The 14,740-nt window shown below is 44.7% G+C and overlaps 1 protein-coding gene across 1 annotated transcript in view; it reads right to left on the bottom strand.

Annotated features, from left to right (window-relative positions):
* Slc17a8 (solute carrier family 17 member 8) overlaps positions 1–5,382 on the bottom strand; it is a 45,255-nt gene extending 39,873 nt beyond the window's left edge. The window contains exon 1 of the mRNA XM_028880314.2: positions 5,282–5,382. Coding sequence (XP_028736147.1) covers positions 5,282–5,382 — 101 coding nt within the window. The remainder of the gene's footprint in view (positions 1–5,281) is intronic.
* Positions 5,383–14,740: the final 9,358 nt, after the last annotated feature.

Raw genomic sequence — 14,740 nt, 5'->3', positions numbered from 1 at the left:
TTGCAGAGAAAACTGCTTTTCCTGGAGTCTCAGGTAGTCTCAGGAGGGGTGAAGAGGAGGACCAGGGAGGAGGAGGGAGGAGGGGGGAGGAGGGAGGAGGAGGGAGGAGAAGGGGGAAGATGAGGAGGAGGGAGGAGGGGGAGGAGAAGGGGGAGAAGGGGAGGAGGAGGGGGAGGAGGGAACAAGAGGATGGCAGAGGCAGGAAGAATGACAAGGACAATGGTGGCTGTGAAATGGAGAAGGGGCCATGCTCTGTGGTCACTGTCAGAGGACTTAGAAGCAAATTATAATTGGTACCAACAGACAGGAAGGGGGAGTAGTGATGTTCCATCCAGAACAATCTAGAGGCATCACACAGCACGTTGTACACTGCTTTTCTTCTGAAGGTAAAGCACCCAGCCTTGGACCTGCTTTCCTAGCTTCCAATCCACTTTATCAGTCTGTTGATTGCAGCTAAGCCCTTTGAGTGATGGAGCGTGCTGCTGGATGGAAGTGGAGAGCGCTTCTGTGTGTTGATACATTAAGTATGTCTGTGTCCAAAATAAACATGGCCTGTGGGTTCTTTATGTATTACACTTAAAAGAAGCATTTAAAGAATTTAGCTATTATACAGATGTATTGGAGAATTTGGGAAAAATGTTAAAAAAATAATCTTGAGACCAGAAAATAAAGCCAGGGACAGTGGCCTACGGCCTTAAAAAGAAGCTACTCAAAAGATGGATGAGAGGACTGAGCCCAGGAGTTTGAGACTTGGCAATAACATGGCGAGATCTGGTCGGGTGCTGTGCAGGTCCTGTCCTTTGAGCCTATGACCCCAGCTACTCAGAAGGCTGGTTTAACGTCAGCCTGGGCTATTGGCCTTGTCTCGGCAGCAGGGTAACAACAAACTTCCAGGACTAGCACATAGCCCTAGAGCAGAGCACGTTTCACAGGAGCAAGGCCCTGAGTTCGTTTGCTGGGAAGAGGAGGAGGAGGAGGAAGGAGAGATCCGCCTGAATCTGCCTCCCAAGTGCTGGAGTTAAAGGCATGAGCCACCACCACCCGGCTCCTCCATCACATTTTCTTATGGACCAGCTCTCTTTCCATAAATTATAGCTCAGGCTCACCCAAACTCCTTGACTCACTCTGCTTTTAGAGAACCCTGCCCCACAGAGGTAGAATAAAGTGAAGCAAGAGGGACAGGGAAGTGGGTGGGGGAAGGGAGGTGAGCTTAGATGGCTCTCCTGGGAACAGGGTGTGCAAAAGCCAGGACAGAAGTGCCAGAGAGCTACACAGTACCCAGTGGACTGAAGTAGAATTTCTGGGGACACTGTGAGCTTTGGTGAAGTGTGATCTGACATAGCTTAATAGAATCACCTGGTGTAGCCTAAGGTCATGCAGATAAAGGATGTCACAACAGTTGGGACCTAGGCGCACTTGATCTCAGAGCATCTTGAATACGTAGTTCTTTGTTGATGGGACAGTAAGTCCATGTGTGGCACATCTGTTTATTACACAAATGCAACACTAGCCTGCGTGAGGCCCTGGGTTCAATTCCCAGTATCCCCCCTAAGCACACACACACACACACACACACACACACACACGCACACGCACACGCACACGCACATGCACACACACACTCATACACATGTATACACATTCTCACACACTCTCATACATACACTCACACACACCCACACATGCATGCACACACATGCATGCATACACACTCATCCACACATACATTCTCACACACTCACATGCACACACACACTCATACACACATATACACTCACACACACACACCCATTTACACACACTCATACATACACTCACACACTACTCACACACACTCAGACATACACACACACACACACACACACACACACACACACAGGTGATGTTGCAGAAGCAGAGTGTAGAATAATGACCATCAGAGGCTAGGAAGGGAAGAAAGAGAATGGGGCATGGGAGGACAGCAAAGGAGGTGACCATAGTTGATAGTAACATATTATCTATCTTGTAAAGTACAAGAGACATAAAGAATGCTGGATGCTAAAGGAGATGGGGATGCTAATTACCTTGATATGAAAATTACATTGTAAATGCATTAAATCATCACACTGTATGAATACGCGCAATTATTGTGTCAATTGAAAATAAAGTGGCAAGAAGAATTTGGTCAGAGAACTTCTGGTCTGAAGCCCAGGCCGCACTACCTGTAAGGTCTGTGCCCTCAGACAACTTACTCAACCTCTTGATGTCTTCATCTATAAAACTGAAGCAGTAGTAGTCTCCTCTTCGTGGGGCTTTTAATAGTATTAAATAACCGCCAGTGTCTGGAATACGGTATGCATTTGCCATAATTATTATCTTTTTATAGATGAACAATCATGGGATGCCCTCATCATCACTGAAGCTGAGCACATTTGCATGCCAATCTGGGGACATGCTTTCCAAGTTCAGAGCCTTCTGTGTCAACGAGACACTCCCAGGCTCCACTCTAAGAGCCGGGCATCTTCGTTCACTCCACACTTCTAAACTATTATTATGCCTTTGGCTGAACAATTGTTCAGCAGCTTCTTGCCAGAAGCCATTCCCCAGCAAGAGCTAATGATGCCTGCCTGTAATCAGCCTCATGCGTGAACTCTCAAAGGCTCCCCTGCTTGGCGGCCACTCCCCTAACCAGGAGGAGCAGTCCATGATTTAAAAAAAAGCATCTCAAGAATTCCATTGAGATGGCACTCTCAGTCTTAAATATTATGACAGGACTGTGCCTATTACTCCCTTCCCCTGCGGAGCTAACAGCAGGGCCTCTACCTTCCCAATGCCCTTGTAAACAGACAACCGCTCTGGCTTTGTTTTATCGTGCAGCTTAGATGCTATCACCTGCTTTTATGTGAAAAGGTGGAAATGTCCCCTGTATGCTGGACTCTTGGAAGGACACTTTGCAAACAATCATCTTACAGACTTGTGGCAGAGCTGGTCTGGATAATTCTGACACAAAAATGGCTAGCGATCACAGCTCAAGTTCTAATCTTCCCTTCTTTGCCCTGCCAGCAATTTCCCCATGAACACACTGAATCTTGGGTTTGGCTTGTCTGTTCTAAAGCCATCCCATATTATGTCAGCAATGACACTGTCCAGCGTGTGTTTAGTGTGCTCTCCACCTAGCCTTGCTTTGCTAGCTGTTCTATGGTACAGGTCTCCGGACAGACAGTTCTCAACCTGTGGGTCGTGCCCCCTGCCTCTGGGGTCGCATATCAGGTATTTACATTATGATTCATCACAGTGGTAAAATTATGGTTATGAAGCAGCCGCGAAATAATTTTATGGTTGGGGGTCACCACAGCATGAAGAAGTATGTTAAAGAGTCGCACTGTTAGGAAGGTTGAGAACCACGGCTCCAGGCGCTGCTCAAAGAGCCTCGGATCCACAGTTCCATTTCCAGGTAAAGCTGTGTAACCTGGAAGTTCAGTTATGAACCTGAGCCAGCTAACTCGGTACACAAAGTTCTCTCCATGTGCATCATCCCGCCAAAGTGTAGAAACAGCTCGTAGGATAGCCATTTCCTATTTTCAAAAAAATGATACATTTTCAAAAAAAAAGCAATCAGAGGGGTTGCTTAAGATTAAATATGTTTATAATGAGATGGGAAACAAATACTCCTTCTTACTGATGAAATGTAATGGATAGTAATGGAGGGCAAAATCTGACCATACGTCACTTATGGGAAGAATGAAATCATGGGACCTCAGCTTAACAAAGTTATCATTTCTGATGACTCAGTACTTTTGGTCAAGTCTTCCCAAACTCAGCAGAGGGTGTGGCTACAGTGGTGACCCCGGCCCAAAGCCAGCATTTCATTCCTGACATTGCCAGATTCTCTGCTAGCCCTTGGGTGTGCTCATTACACTGTGTGCTGTCTTTGCATATTTAGAATCAAGTGAGGGCCACCACAATAAGGTGCCACCTGGACAGAGGGCAAGCAGAGGGATGAAAACACTCATTTAAAAACATTATAGTCGTTTTCTATATTTGTCTGGTTCATATGCTATCACTGAGGCGAGTTTTCATCTGCACGTGACGGTCCGGCATCTCAGAGGGAAGCCTTTCTGTTTTTAATTACTAAAGGAAGAAGGTTGCTAATTCTATCCTCTTCTGGGATGAACCCTGATCCAGAGTAACACAATTAAAACTCAGCACCAAGAGGAACATATGGTGTAAAATACAAGAGATGGGAAGAATGTCAGACACCGTCCAGATTACCCACAAGTGACCTTTTTAAGCACTAAAGCTTTGACATTTACGTTAAAAGAAAAGTAAAAGAAGCCAAACCACATTTTTCACACTAGGATTAGAAATAAGTATTCAAATACAAAAAAGCATATCAAGGATATTATTTACATTTCCTATATTGAGAAATAACATAACCATGTTACTGTGCACATAAGGACTACTGATTAATTCATCCACAAAACCTGAGAAGACATTTACTATTATCTAAAAAAAAATGAACAAATTAAAATGTGACACCAAATCATTCACACATGGCAAACTCTCCTGCTATTAGGAATATATTTTACATTAAAATATTTATTTGGGGCACAGACTAAAATCACTTTGAAATCACTCACAGTCTTTGAATTTTCCCGCTGCCCCTATATACAGTTTTCTGTCTAATGTTTGAAGTTACCATCTTCAAACTACCTGGCAACCACTCTCCTTTTCGAGAATGATATTATGAAGAGCCATTTCATATATTTTTGTATTGTGTATTTTATGTTTAAAGCCAAAAGGAAAAAAAAAAAAACTACTGCAAAAAAAAAAAAAAATTGACTATCAGAGTGAACATCTCAAGTTATTTCAGCCCAAAGCACAACTATATCATTACTACTGAGTTAACAGGAAATACTGCCTCCAAAATTTCATTTTGATTCGATGACAAGCATAGCATGTATAACGGCAGCACCAGCTGTGAGTACTAGTCTTAACAGATAGACAGAGTGCTTGACTTGGTGTTTTCTTAACTTGAGCTAACAACACTCCCACCCCCCATCCCGATGTTGGGGATTGAACCCCGGGACTTGTGCACACTAGGCAAGACCCAATACTTTCTGATGCATCTTTTCGTCTCCAGGCATAAATCTAGCTCTGGAAGAAACCCCAGAAACCATGTAATCTGACCCACCCCCTTCCCACTAAAATGCGGGTTTTATAAACACAACGCAAAATATTTCAGAGGGTGGCAATCTGAGGGTACTCAGAAATGAGCCTCAAGTTTGAGTTCAGAGTTTACCTTCGTAAGATCCCCAGCGAATCTCCCACGGCATTCTTCACGCCTTCCTTCCCAGGTTTCAGAATTTTTTCTTTGAAGGTATCAAATGCTTTAAATGGCATTTTGAATCGGGGTGAGGGGCACCTCTGAGCCCTCCGCAGGCAGCCTCAGGAGCTGTCCTCCTCTCTCATCTCCAGCTCAGGGGCATTGTGTTTGCCCTTGAGAAACACTCCAAATTCAGTTCTCATGGGGGGGAAACTACTTGAAATCAGAAAGAAGGTGAAGCCCAGCCCAGGTGTTCCAAGAAGAGAAAACCCTCTCCTCTTGTTCCAGAATAAACAAGGCTGGGGCGGGAGGGGGGGGGTTGCTAGTTAGGAATCCAACCCCTTGCAAAAGCTACAGGCTGAACAGCCAGCAGCCTGTGGCCGCTGTCTTGGGCAGCCACACTCAGACTGAGCCCAGCCCGTCTCCCTGGCTGCAGCTGGAGAAGCTAAAATGTGCTCCGGTGCCCATGGGGTCCTGAGCCCAGCAGCAGCAGCAGCAGCAGCCGCCTCGGAGGCCAGCTCCAGCCCCTCCTGCCTCCCTCAGCTTGCTGAGGCTGCTGTCAGCTTCTTCCCCGGAGTGATGCTGTAGAAACCAGCGCACCACCTGCCCCTTTATTAATGGGCTGTCAGCCAGGGCTGGAGCCCCGAGTGAAGTTTATGAAACATTTACAAGCCCTCTCCTTTTCTGAGGTCCAGCCCCACACACAGGCTCTCAGCCACCACTTCATGCCTTTTATTCCCTTCAGGGTAGCGGGAAGGCAGCTTTTCAGCTGGGTACAAGCTTGGATGTTGTTCAAGGAAGCGCTGCACTTTAGGCTGAATGCGTACCCCACAGCGTCTAGGAGAGATGGTGTACAGATGCCTTAAGGACTAAGGACACCTGGGTTTGTCCCACAGCCTGCTCTGAGTTCCTTGTTGCCTGTCTCAAGTAAAAGCTTCATTGAGGCACTTGAAACTTCTCCAGGGACCCTGCCCCCCCACACTCCTCCCCCCATTTCCTTTCCCTCTGCTCTCCATAGCAACCCTAGCTAGAACTCAGCGAGCTCCCTTTTGCTTCCGGGGGTTTCCTCAAGGGATACCCCTTGCCGAGGTAACCTTTCTTGCCCCTTCATCTACACAGCTTCAGGAGATTCCTGTCTCTCCGAGGCATCATCGTTTCAAAGCCTCATAGACTGGGAGAACTGGCGGTCTTCCACACCACCAAACTGCCTGGACCTGGATGATAGTGGTTGTGGCCTAACCACCTGCTGGGCCTTCGTGTGGAAATAGCCAGTTGCTTCCACATTACAGGCTTCAAGATGATGCCTCCATTACTAATGCTGCGGTGAGGAAACAGCTTTGTCTTGGAAGCTCTGGTGCTCCAAGCCCAAGATTGCTGTGAGACACCCCCTGCGTGGGTAGACCCTCAGGATCCCAGCAACTATTTCCACAAGGCTACAAGTGTTCTCTACACACTGCAGTCCAAATCCTTCTCCAGATGTGAATTGGCTTCAATAGCGGTGGGTCTTAAGAGGCCCAGCAGACCTAGTGCCTCCCAAAGTCTTCCTGCAGTCAAACTGTATTATGCACTCTGCCCACACGCCATAACGACTGCCCTACTGTGGCTTACATGCAATGACTTCTTACTTTTCCCAATTGTAGTGACGGGAAACTGAGGCAAGACGAAGTTAGCTGGGTCTGAGATCACACAGCTTGTTATTAGCATACCCAAACAGCATTGTCTCTTTCTTCCAAAGTGGACAGTACAATGAGTCTTTGTAAAATTTACCAACTTGTACACCCATCTCCATGAAGCCATTTTAGAATGTTTCTGTCACCTACCTAGATCTCTCATACTCACTGTTAATCTCTCTACACACACACACACACACACACACACACACACACACACACACACACACCTGCCCAGCCCTGTGCTCTTAAAGGGATATTTTCTTTTCTTGTCACCAGCCTTGCCGATGCAATCCTGCATGGTACAGAGCCTGAAGGACCCAGGAAACCACATGTCTTCTACCATCTCTCCCCTCAAAGATCACTCATTTGTTCAGAGCAAATGCAAGCCAATCAAACATGATAAGCAGTTTCTTCCACAGAAAGCATCCCCTTAGCAGAGTGTCTATGTACTCGTCAACTCCCAAATAGTTTCAGACTACTTATATCTTACATGCTGGGAGCAGAACTCAGCAAAGACCGCATGCGTCTCTGAGGGCCAGTGGCTGCTGAGAGCACCAGCCATTGCTGAGGAAAGTACTGGACATGAGTCTGTTGGTGCTGTGGACGGTTGGTGATAATAATCACTATGATGTTTGGAACATTTTCCAGGTGCCAGACTGCAAGCATTTACTCTTCACTGGTTCATTTAATCCCCGCAATGACCCTGAGTAGGCTCTATCATTATGTAGCACCCAGTGAAAAAATCGAGGAACAGAGGGGTTAAATAAACTTGCTGAGGCTCACACAGCTAAGGAACTTAGCTGCTGGGATCAGAGGCCCGGCTTTAGAACTCAGAGGCCTGGCTTTAGAACTCAGAGGCCTGGCTTTAGAACTCAGAGGCCCGGCTTTAGAACTCAGAGACCTGGCTTTAGAACTCATCTCTTAACTCTGTATAGACCTGTTGTTTGAGCATGCAGCCAGTGTTCTAGTTTGGATCGGAAATGCCCACCAAAAAAAAAAAAAAAAATGCAGTTAAATTATAATCTCCAAAATAAAGATATTTAAAATAGGCCTAATTAAAATGAAGTGCTGAATGGTGTTGACATAATTTGCAGAACTTTATCAGGTTTTATAACTTTATAAGTAATACAGGAAAATATTTCTCTTACAAATTTCTGCATCATTAACACTTTTACTAAAAAAATGTAGAAAAACATAGTCTGTGTATGGCTATGACTATACATGTTAAAGTTCTATTTGGAGGAAATACAATTCATATGAGTTTTTTTGTTTTTAATGTTTGAGGCAGGGTCTCACTCTGTAGACCAGGCTGACCTCAAACTCACAGAAACCAGCCGGTCTCTGCCTCCCAAGTTCTGGACTAAAGGCATATTCCACCACCACGTGACATGGCAATGTATGGAATTTTTTAAAGTTATATTGTATCTCAGTGAGCCAGGGGCTGTCTCTCTTTGCTATAATTCAAAACTTAAAGAGTTGTACTTGGTTCTACCAATTTCCATTCATTGTGATACACAGGAAACTTAATTTTTAACTAATTATCTTTCAAAATTGTGTGCTTTCTAAGTCATATAGTTATACTATTGATTCCACCTTATAATTTTTTTTATTTGCTGTAGGATACTAAAATTTCCATTGAAAGATGGGAAAAAAGGCAGCTAAATAAAGAACTAAACAGCAAGCTAATTTAAAAAAAGCGTTTCTCTATGGCCTCTGCTTCAGTTCCTGCCTCTGGGTTCCTGCCTTGAGTTCCTGCCCTGACTTCCATCAGTGATGGACTGTAAACCTGGAAAGTAAGATTAAATAAACACTTTCCTCCCTCACAACCCAAATGTGTGTGTGCTGAAGGCCTGCTCCTCAGCTTGGTGTCACCAGTCCTGAGGAGGCAGGGCCAAATGGGAGGTCTTTAGGTCATTTGGATGCGTGAAGAAAAATGTGGAACCCCGATCCTTCTTTCCTCTTTTCCTTTGTTTCTCAGCCAAAAGGTAAATGATGTTGTTCTGGTACATACTTTCACCGTAACATTCCATCATAGACTCAAAGGAAAAGGGCCCATTGATCATTAACTAATGCATACAAAATCAGAAGCCAAAATAAATGTTCTCATTTATTGGTTGGTTACATTGGCTATTTAACTGTAGGAGCAGGAAGTTAGGACTCACATGACCAAACTTTTCAGAACTGAGCTCATTTTCTTCACAGATTCTTTTGTTGCTTTTCTTGAGGGTCTTCTGGGTGGCTTTTTAGGTGACAGTGATACCGTGTAAACAATGGTATTTCCCTTAAAGAAACAAAGAAACATGAACAAGGGAAGAGTCCCTCCAGTGTAAGCGGGGATGCCAGCAGCAGCCTGCAGAGAAGAGCGGAAGAGGGCTTCTGTGTGGCAGGGGGTGGCAGACGCTTTCAGGAAGTGACAGTGAAGCCAACCAAAGCACATGGGAACAAGGGCATCGTGCAGAGCTTGCAGTGTGTGTCCTGTTGTATGAACTTGTTCATGTGGGAATCTGGTGCAACCTACTGTGCACCTAATGGTAGGTAAGTTTACAGAAGTTTTTTTTGTTTTGTTTTGTTTGTTTGTTTGTGTTTTTTAATACAGCAGGGGGCTAGTGTTCAAGATTGCACCCTAAGACATTCGTTTTCATTAGTGTTTGGACTGAAATTAAACTAATAGCAAAGTGAAAATAAATTAACACATGTGGTGATACATTGTGTACCCCAATATATTGTGTACCCCAATAAATTCATCTGGGGATCAGAGGACAGAGCCAGCCACTAGATTAGACATAGAGGCCAGGCAGTGGTAGCACACACCTTTAATCCTAATGGGAGGCAGAGATCTGTAGTGGGTAGCCATTCCAGCTTGGATCTGGAAGTTCCAACCCCCATTGAGACTCTGGCAACTGTCACGCCTACGAGGCGGGGCGAGGGGAGGCGCCGGGGGACCCGAGAGCTGGATGGGCCAGCGCTCGCTCTGGGCGCTCTCTCGGTGCCGGGACGCTGACCAGTGCAGATTGACTGTGTAGAGCTCCGGAGAACACCGCTGGACTGCATTACACCTTCCCCAGACCCTGCGACCTACCCATTACTTAATTTGTGAGTTACGCCATTAAATAAATATCCTTTTAACTACGTGGAGTGGCCAAAATAATTTCTCCAATAGAGATCCATCAGAATCTCTGTGATTTCAAGGTCACAGTGGGAACAGAGCCAGGCATGGTGGCACAAGCCTTTAATCCCAGCACTAGGAAGGAAGGAAGATGGCAGGACACAGAAAGGTATATAAGGTGTGAGTAAACAGGAACTCGCTCTCTTTAGACTGAGGATTTCGTAGAGGTAAGAACTTGTGGCTGGCTCTGCTTCTCTGATCTTTCAAGCTTTCGCCCCAATAGCTGGCTTTTGGTTTTTTATTAATAAGACTGTTTAGCAATTCCTGTTACAAACACAAAGCATTGATTTCCTAGATCCTGACTTAGGATTTTTACCATCGACCCCAGACTGGATGAGATACCCCATCAGGAGGCTAATCCTTACCTTTTCAGTTTCCTGGTCTCACTCTTAGAAACTAGAATAGAAAAGAGGATATGATAGAGATCATCAAACAAACAATCATTCCCATTTGACAGATAAGGAATCTGAAGTCTATTCAAGAATTTGTCCAAAGTTAGTGGGTTTTTTTTTTTGTGTGTGTGTGAAGCAATATGTAAACCTAATGACAAATTCTGTTTACTCTGCCAAACTTCTCTCACCAATTTCACTGGAGTCCAGTCAGTGCTGGAGTTGGATTAACGTGGACCTCAAGAATTTACTTAGGAAAAGACTCTCTGGGAGGGATGGAGGTGACATAAATACAGTAGTCATGTATGAAATTCTCAAAAAAAGTACCCATTTTAGGAGTACTACTCAGTAGAGAAAAACAATGACAGCATGAAATTTGCAGGCAAATGGATGGAACTAGAAAATATCATCCTGAGTGAGGTAACCCAGACTCAGAAGGACAAACATGGACAAATCCACTCATAAGTAGATAGTAGATGTAAAGCAAAGAACAATCAGACTGCAACCCACAGAACCAGGGAGGCTACATAGCAGGGGGACCCTAGGATGACTGTGGCTTATAACAAGTTTTGGTTTTGCCCAATCACTGGGCAAGCCTCAGTGAAACATCTCACTATTAGGATTAGATTTTGTACTGTATCAAGCTGATGAAAGGATATGCTGGCTATACTTTCAGGAGGGGAGGCTAAAATTTTTTTAGATTATGGATTAGCCTATAGAAAAATGTCTGCCATACATCAAACAGTGAAGGGGAAGATGAATAGGAATCTCATTTACATTTTAAGTAAAACATATATCTCTGAACAGATGAAGATAGGTCTCTTCAGTATCCCAGAATTTAATCAATATTTATATATATAACTCAGCTATTATTTGGCTTAAAAGGGCTTAATGGGAAATGTTATCATTTTTACTATTTTCTACAGAGAAAATATTTCACTGTTTAAAATAAAAAAAAAAAATTTAAAAAGAAGAAGTTCTGTGTCCAGGCCCAACAGTCACATGTTGTATGAGCCACACTCTCCACTTAGCATCTGAGAAGTTGCTGATGTTCTGACCCAGGCTGACAAATGAGACGGAAAATGTCCGAGTTTCTTATTCCTTTGCAAAGCAAAGGAACCTGATGGAGACTGCACAAACAGAAAATACATTTAGTACATCTTATCTGCTTCATGATTCCCTCTATTAAGCTTCTAATAGTTTGTGCGCTTAAAAAAGAAAAGAACCCATTTTATTATAAAAAAGAAAAGGGCTGGAGAGATATCTTAGTGGTTAACAACACTTGCTGTTCTTCCGGAGGACCTAAGTTCAGTTCCCAGCACTGACATTGGGATGATCACAACCACCTGTAACTCTAATGCCCTCTTTTGGTCTCCATGAGCACCTGCACACACATGAAACACACACACACACACACACACACACACACACACACACACACACACACACACGGAGGAGGGCGTGGAGGTGAGTCAGAGAGAGAAAATATTTTCTTTAAAAAAATGAAATTATTTATTGTATTCAACTTATAAAACACTTTTAACTTCATACCTTCAGCTTTGTATCCTTTTCCGCTTTGTAATGTCACACAGAACTTCCCACAGGCACACCACTGCACCTCATGTTGAAAGGAAAGGAATGGAGATGGCCGATGATGTGCATCAGGCAGAGATGGGACAAGAATCACACTCGCGGGCTGGCAAGGTGGCTCGGGGAAAGCACTTTCTGTACCAGCTGGATCCATCCAGTTCAATCCCCAGAACCCATGTTAAAAAAAAAAAAAAAAAAAAAGTCTGATGGTACGCATCCCAGCATTCCTCGTGAGAGATGATGGGAGATGGAGACGGGAGTATTACCCAGAGGCCCATGGCAGGATGGCAGAAACAAGACAGACTCTGCCTCAGCAAGGTGAAGAAGAAAAGGGACTCACAAAAGAGGTCCTGTGACTTCCACATGAGCACCAATGGTTTATGTACACATGTGCCCTGCCCCCCACCACACACACAGTTTTTATAAAAGAACTCCTACTTATGAGCCAAGGGTAGTGGCATGTGCCTTCAATTCTAGCACCCGGGAAGCAGAGGCAGGAGGAAGGGCTAGCCAGTCAGAGCCTGTCTCAAAAGCAAAAACAAATAAATCACTGCCGTGGTTCCCTTGCCTGCTGCCTTTGGTTGTTTCTTTGTTTTGTTTCGAGACAGGGTTTCTCTATGTAGCTCTGGCTGTCCTGGAACTCGCTCTGTAGCCCAGGCTGGCCTCGAACTCACAGAGATCCGCCTGCCTCTACCTCCTAAGTGCTGGGATTAAAGGCGTGCGCCACCACTGCCCAGCGACCTTGGTTGTTTATAACGTATTTCCCATTCCCATTTAGAAGGCATCACTCTCCCCAACAAAATACAGTGGTATCTTACACTTCTGCCTGGTGGTAATGACAGTGGGATCTCCTTTCTTTTTCCTGTGTCACCAGCTGCCTGTAGACTGTGAGCAAACATTGGCCAGAGTCTTCTGTGCCCCTCCCCACCCCCTTGAAGAAATGGGAAGATTTTGACTCTTTTCACCATGTGTCGTTCTACCATAGGGGCAAAAAATTGGCTTTACCGAATGAGTTTAAGAATGTCAACGATACTTAGGTGGTATCCAAAACCAAAATAAATGATAAAATCTGGTAAATGTAGTAAATTCAGTTGTGTCATAATAATCCAAAGTGAAAGGCTAGAAAAAGTCGAGATCGCGAGACATATTGAAATATTTTTTGTCACTTCTACGTTTCAATTTAGTGTGTGTGTGTGTGTGTGAGAGAGAGAGAGAGAGAGAGAGAGAGAGAGAGACAGACAGACAGAGAGACAGAGAGACAGAGACAGAGAGACAGAGACAGAGAGAGACAGAGACAGAGACACAGAGACAGACAGACAGGCAGACAGGCAGCCTGGCAGACAATGTAGGTGTGGAGGTCAGAGGACCTCTTGCCCGAGCTGGTTCTCTCCTATCATGTGGATGCCAGGCATCAGGCCATCAGGCACCTTCTCCTGCTAAGTCATCCCACTGGCCCGCCTCTGCTGTGCCTGAGGTACAGGCAGAACCCTGAGTGACCAGACAATTTTTCTTGAGGTCCTGTTCTAACCACAAGTCAAATATCCCTGATGACCAGGTTTTCCACAGCCTCTTCATATCCCAAGAACGCACCTGGAAAACAGGCTGATCACTTGGGAAACAGTGACATCTTCTGGTAGTTTGTAGATGAAATAGATTCACTCACAGCATACATTTCCCCCCAGAAATGAGCCACTGTCTTCAAATAATGTTATTTATTCTATCTACATACATACCAAAACCCTGTGAATTCTTAAATTTCCAAAATACTCAGAATATCGATGGTGAGCTACAAATAACACTGTTGATTATTTTTCTATTTGATGTGTTGTTGCCTTAATACCAACTATTTTAAGCTAACATTAACCCCACCTTTCCTTTATCATCAAAAGTTATTGGAAGAGAGCTGGGGGGACGTGTCAGTTGGCACAAGTACTTGCCACACAAACATGAGGACCAGAATTGTGATACCCAGAGGGCACAGTGGCCAGCTGTAAGGCCAGCACACTGGAGACAGGGTAACCCAGTGCAAACTCTCTCAAGTGAGAGACGGAGTGACTGAGGAAGACACCCAGTGTCAGCCTCTGCCATCTACACCCTTATACAGGTGCACCCACACACGTGAACACACGCATACACACATGCACGTGAACACACGCATACACACATGCACAGCACGTCCACAATGTACACACAGGAAAAGTTACTTGAAACCAGGTGTCATGATTTGTACTTGTTATCCCAGCATCGGAGAGACGGAAGCAAGCAGAAGGTCAGGATCCCAAGGCCAACCTGGGCTACAATGTGAAACAGGAGCTATTTGGCCAACCGATACAGTGGTGCACGCCTGTGATCTCAGCACTTGAGGAGGCTGAGGCAGGAAGACCTCAAGTTTTACTCCAGCCTAGAACACATAGCGAGGTTGTGTTAAAAAATATAGTAATATTAAGCAAATTTGGTCAATTCAACATGACCTCCAGTTTCAGAAGGACTTTGGGAGTTATCTAGACAAATCCCCTCCCCAGCATCTCCAATTTAATCTGATAAAGTGTGATTTCTCTCTCAGTAACCATTGATAGCACAAGCACTCTTCTGGAAAGCTTTTTTTTTTTTTTCCTTG

This window comes from Peromyscus leucopus, chromosome 18 (genome assembly GCF_004664715.2).
Source record: "Peromyscus leucopus breed LL Stock chromosome 18, UCI_PerLeu_2.1, whole genome shotgun sequence".
Taxonomy (NCBI): Eukaryota; Metazoa; Chordata; class Mammalia; order Rodentia; family Cricetidae; genus Peromyscus; species Peromyscus leucopus.
This window is presented reverse-complemented; position numbering and strand designations above follow the sequence as displayed.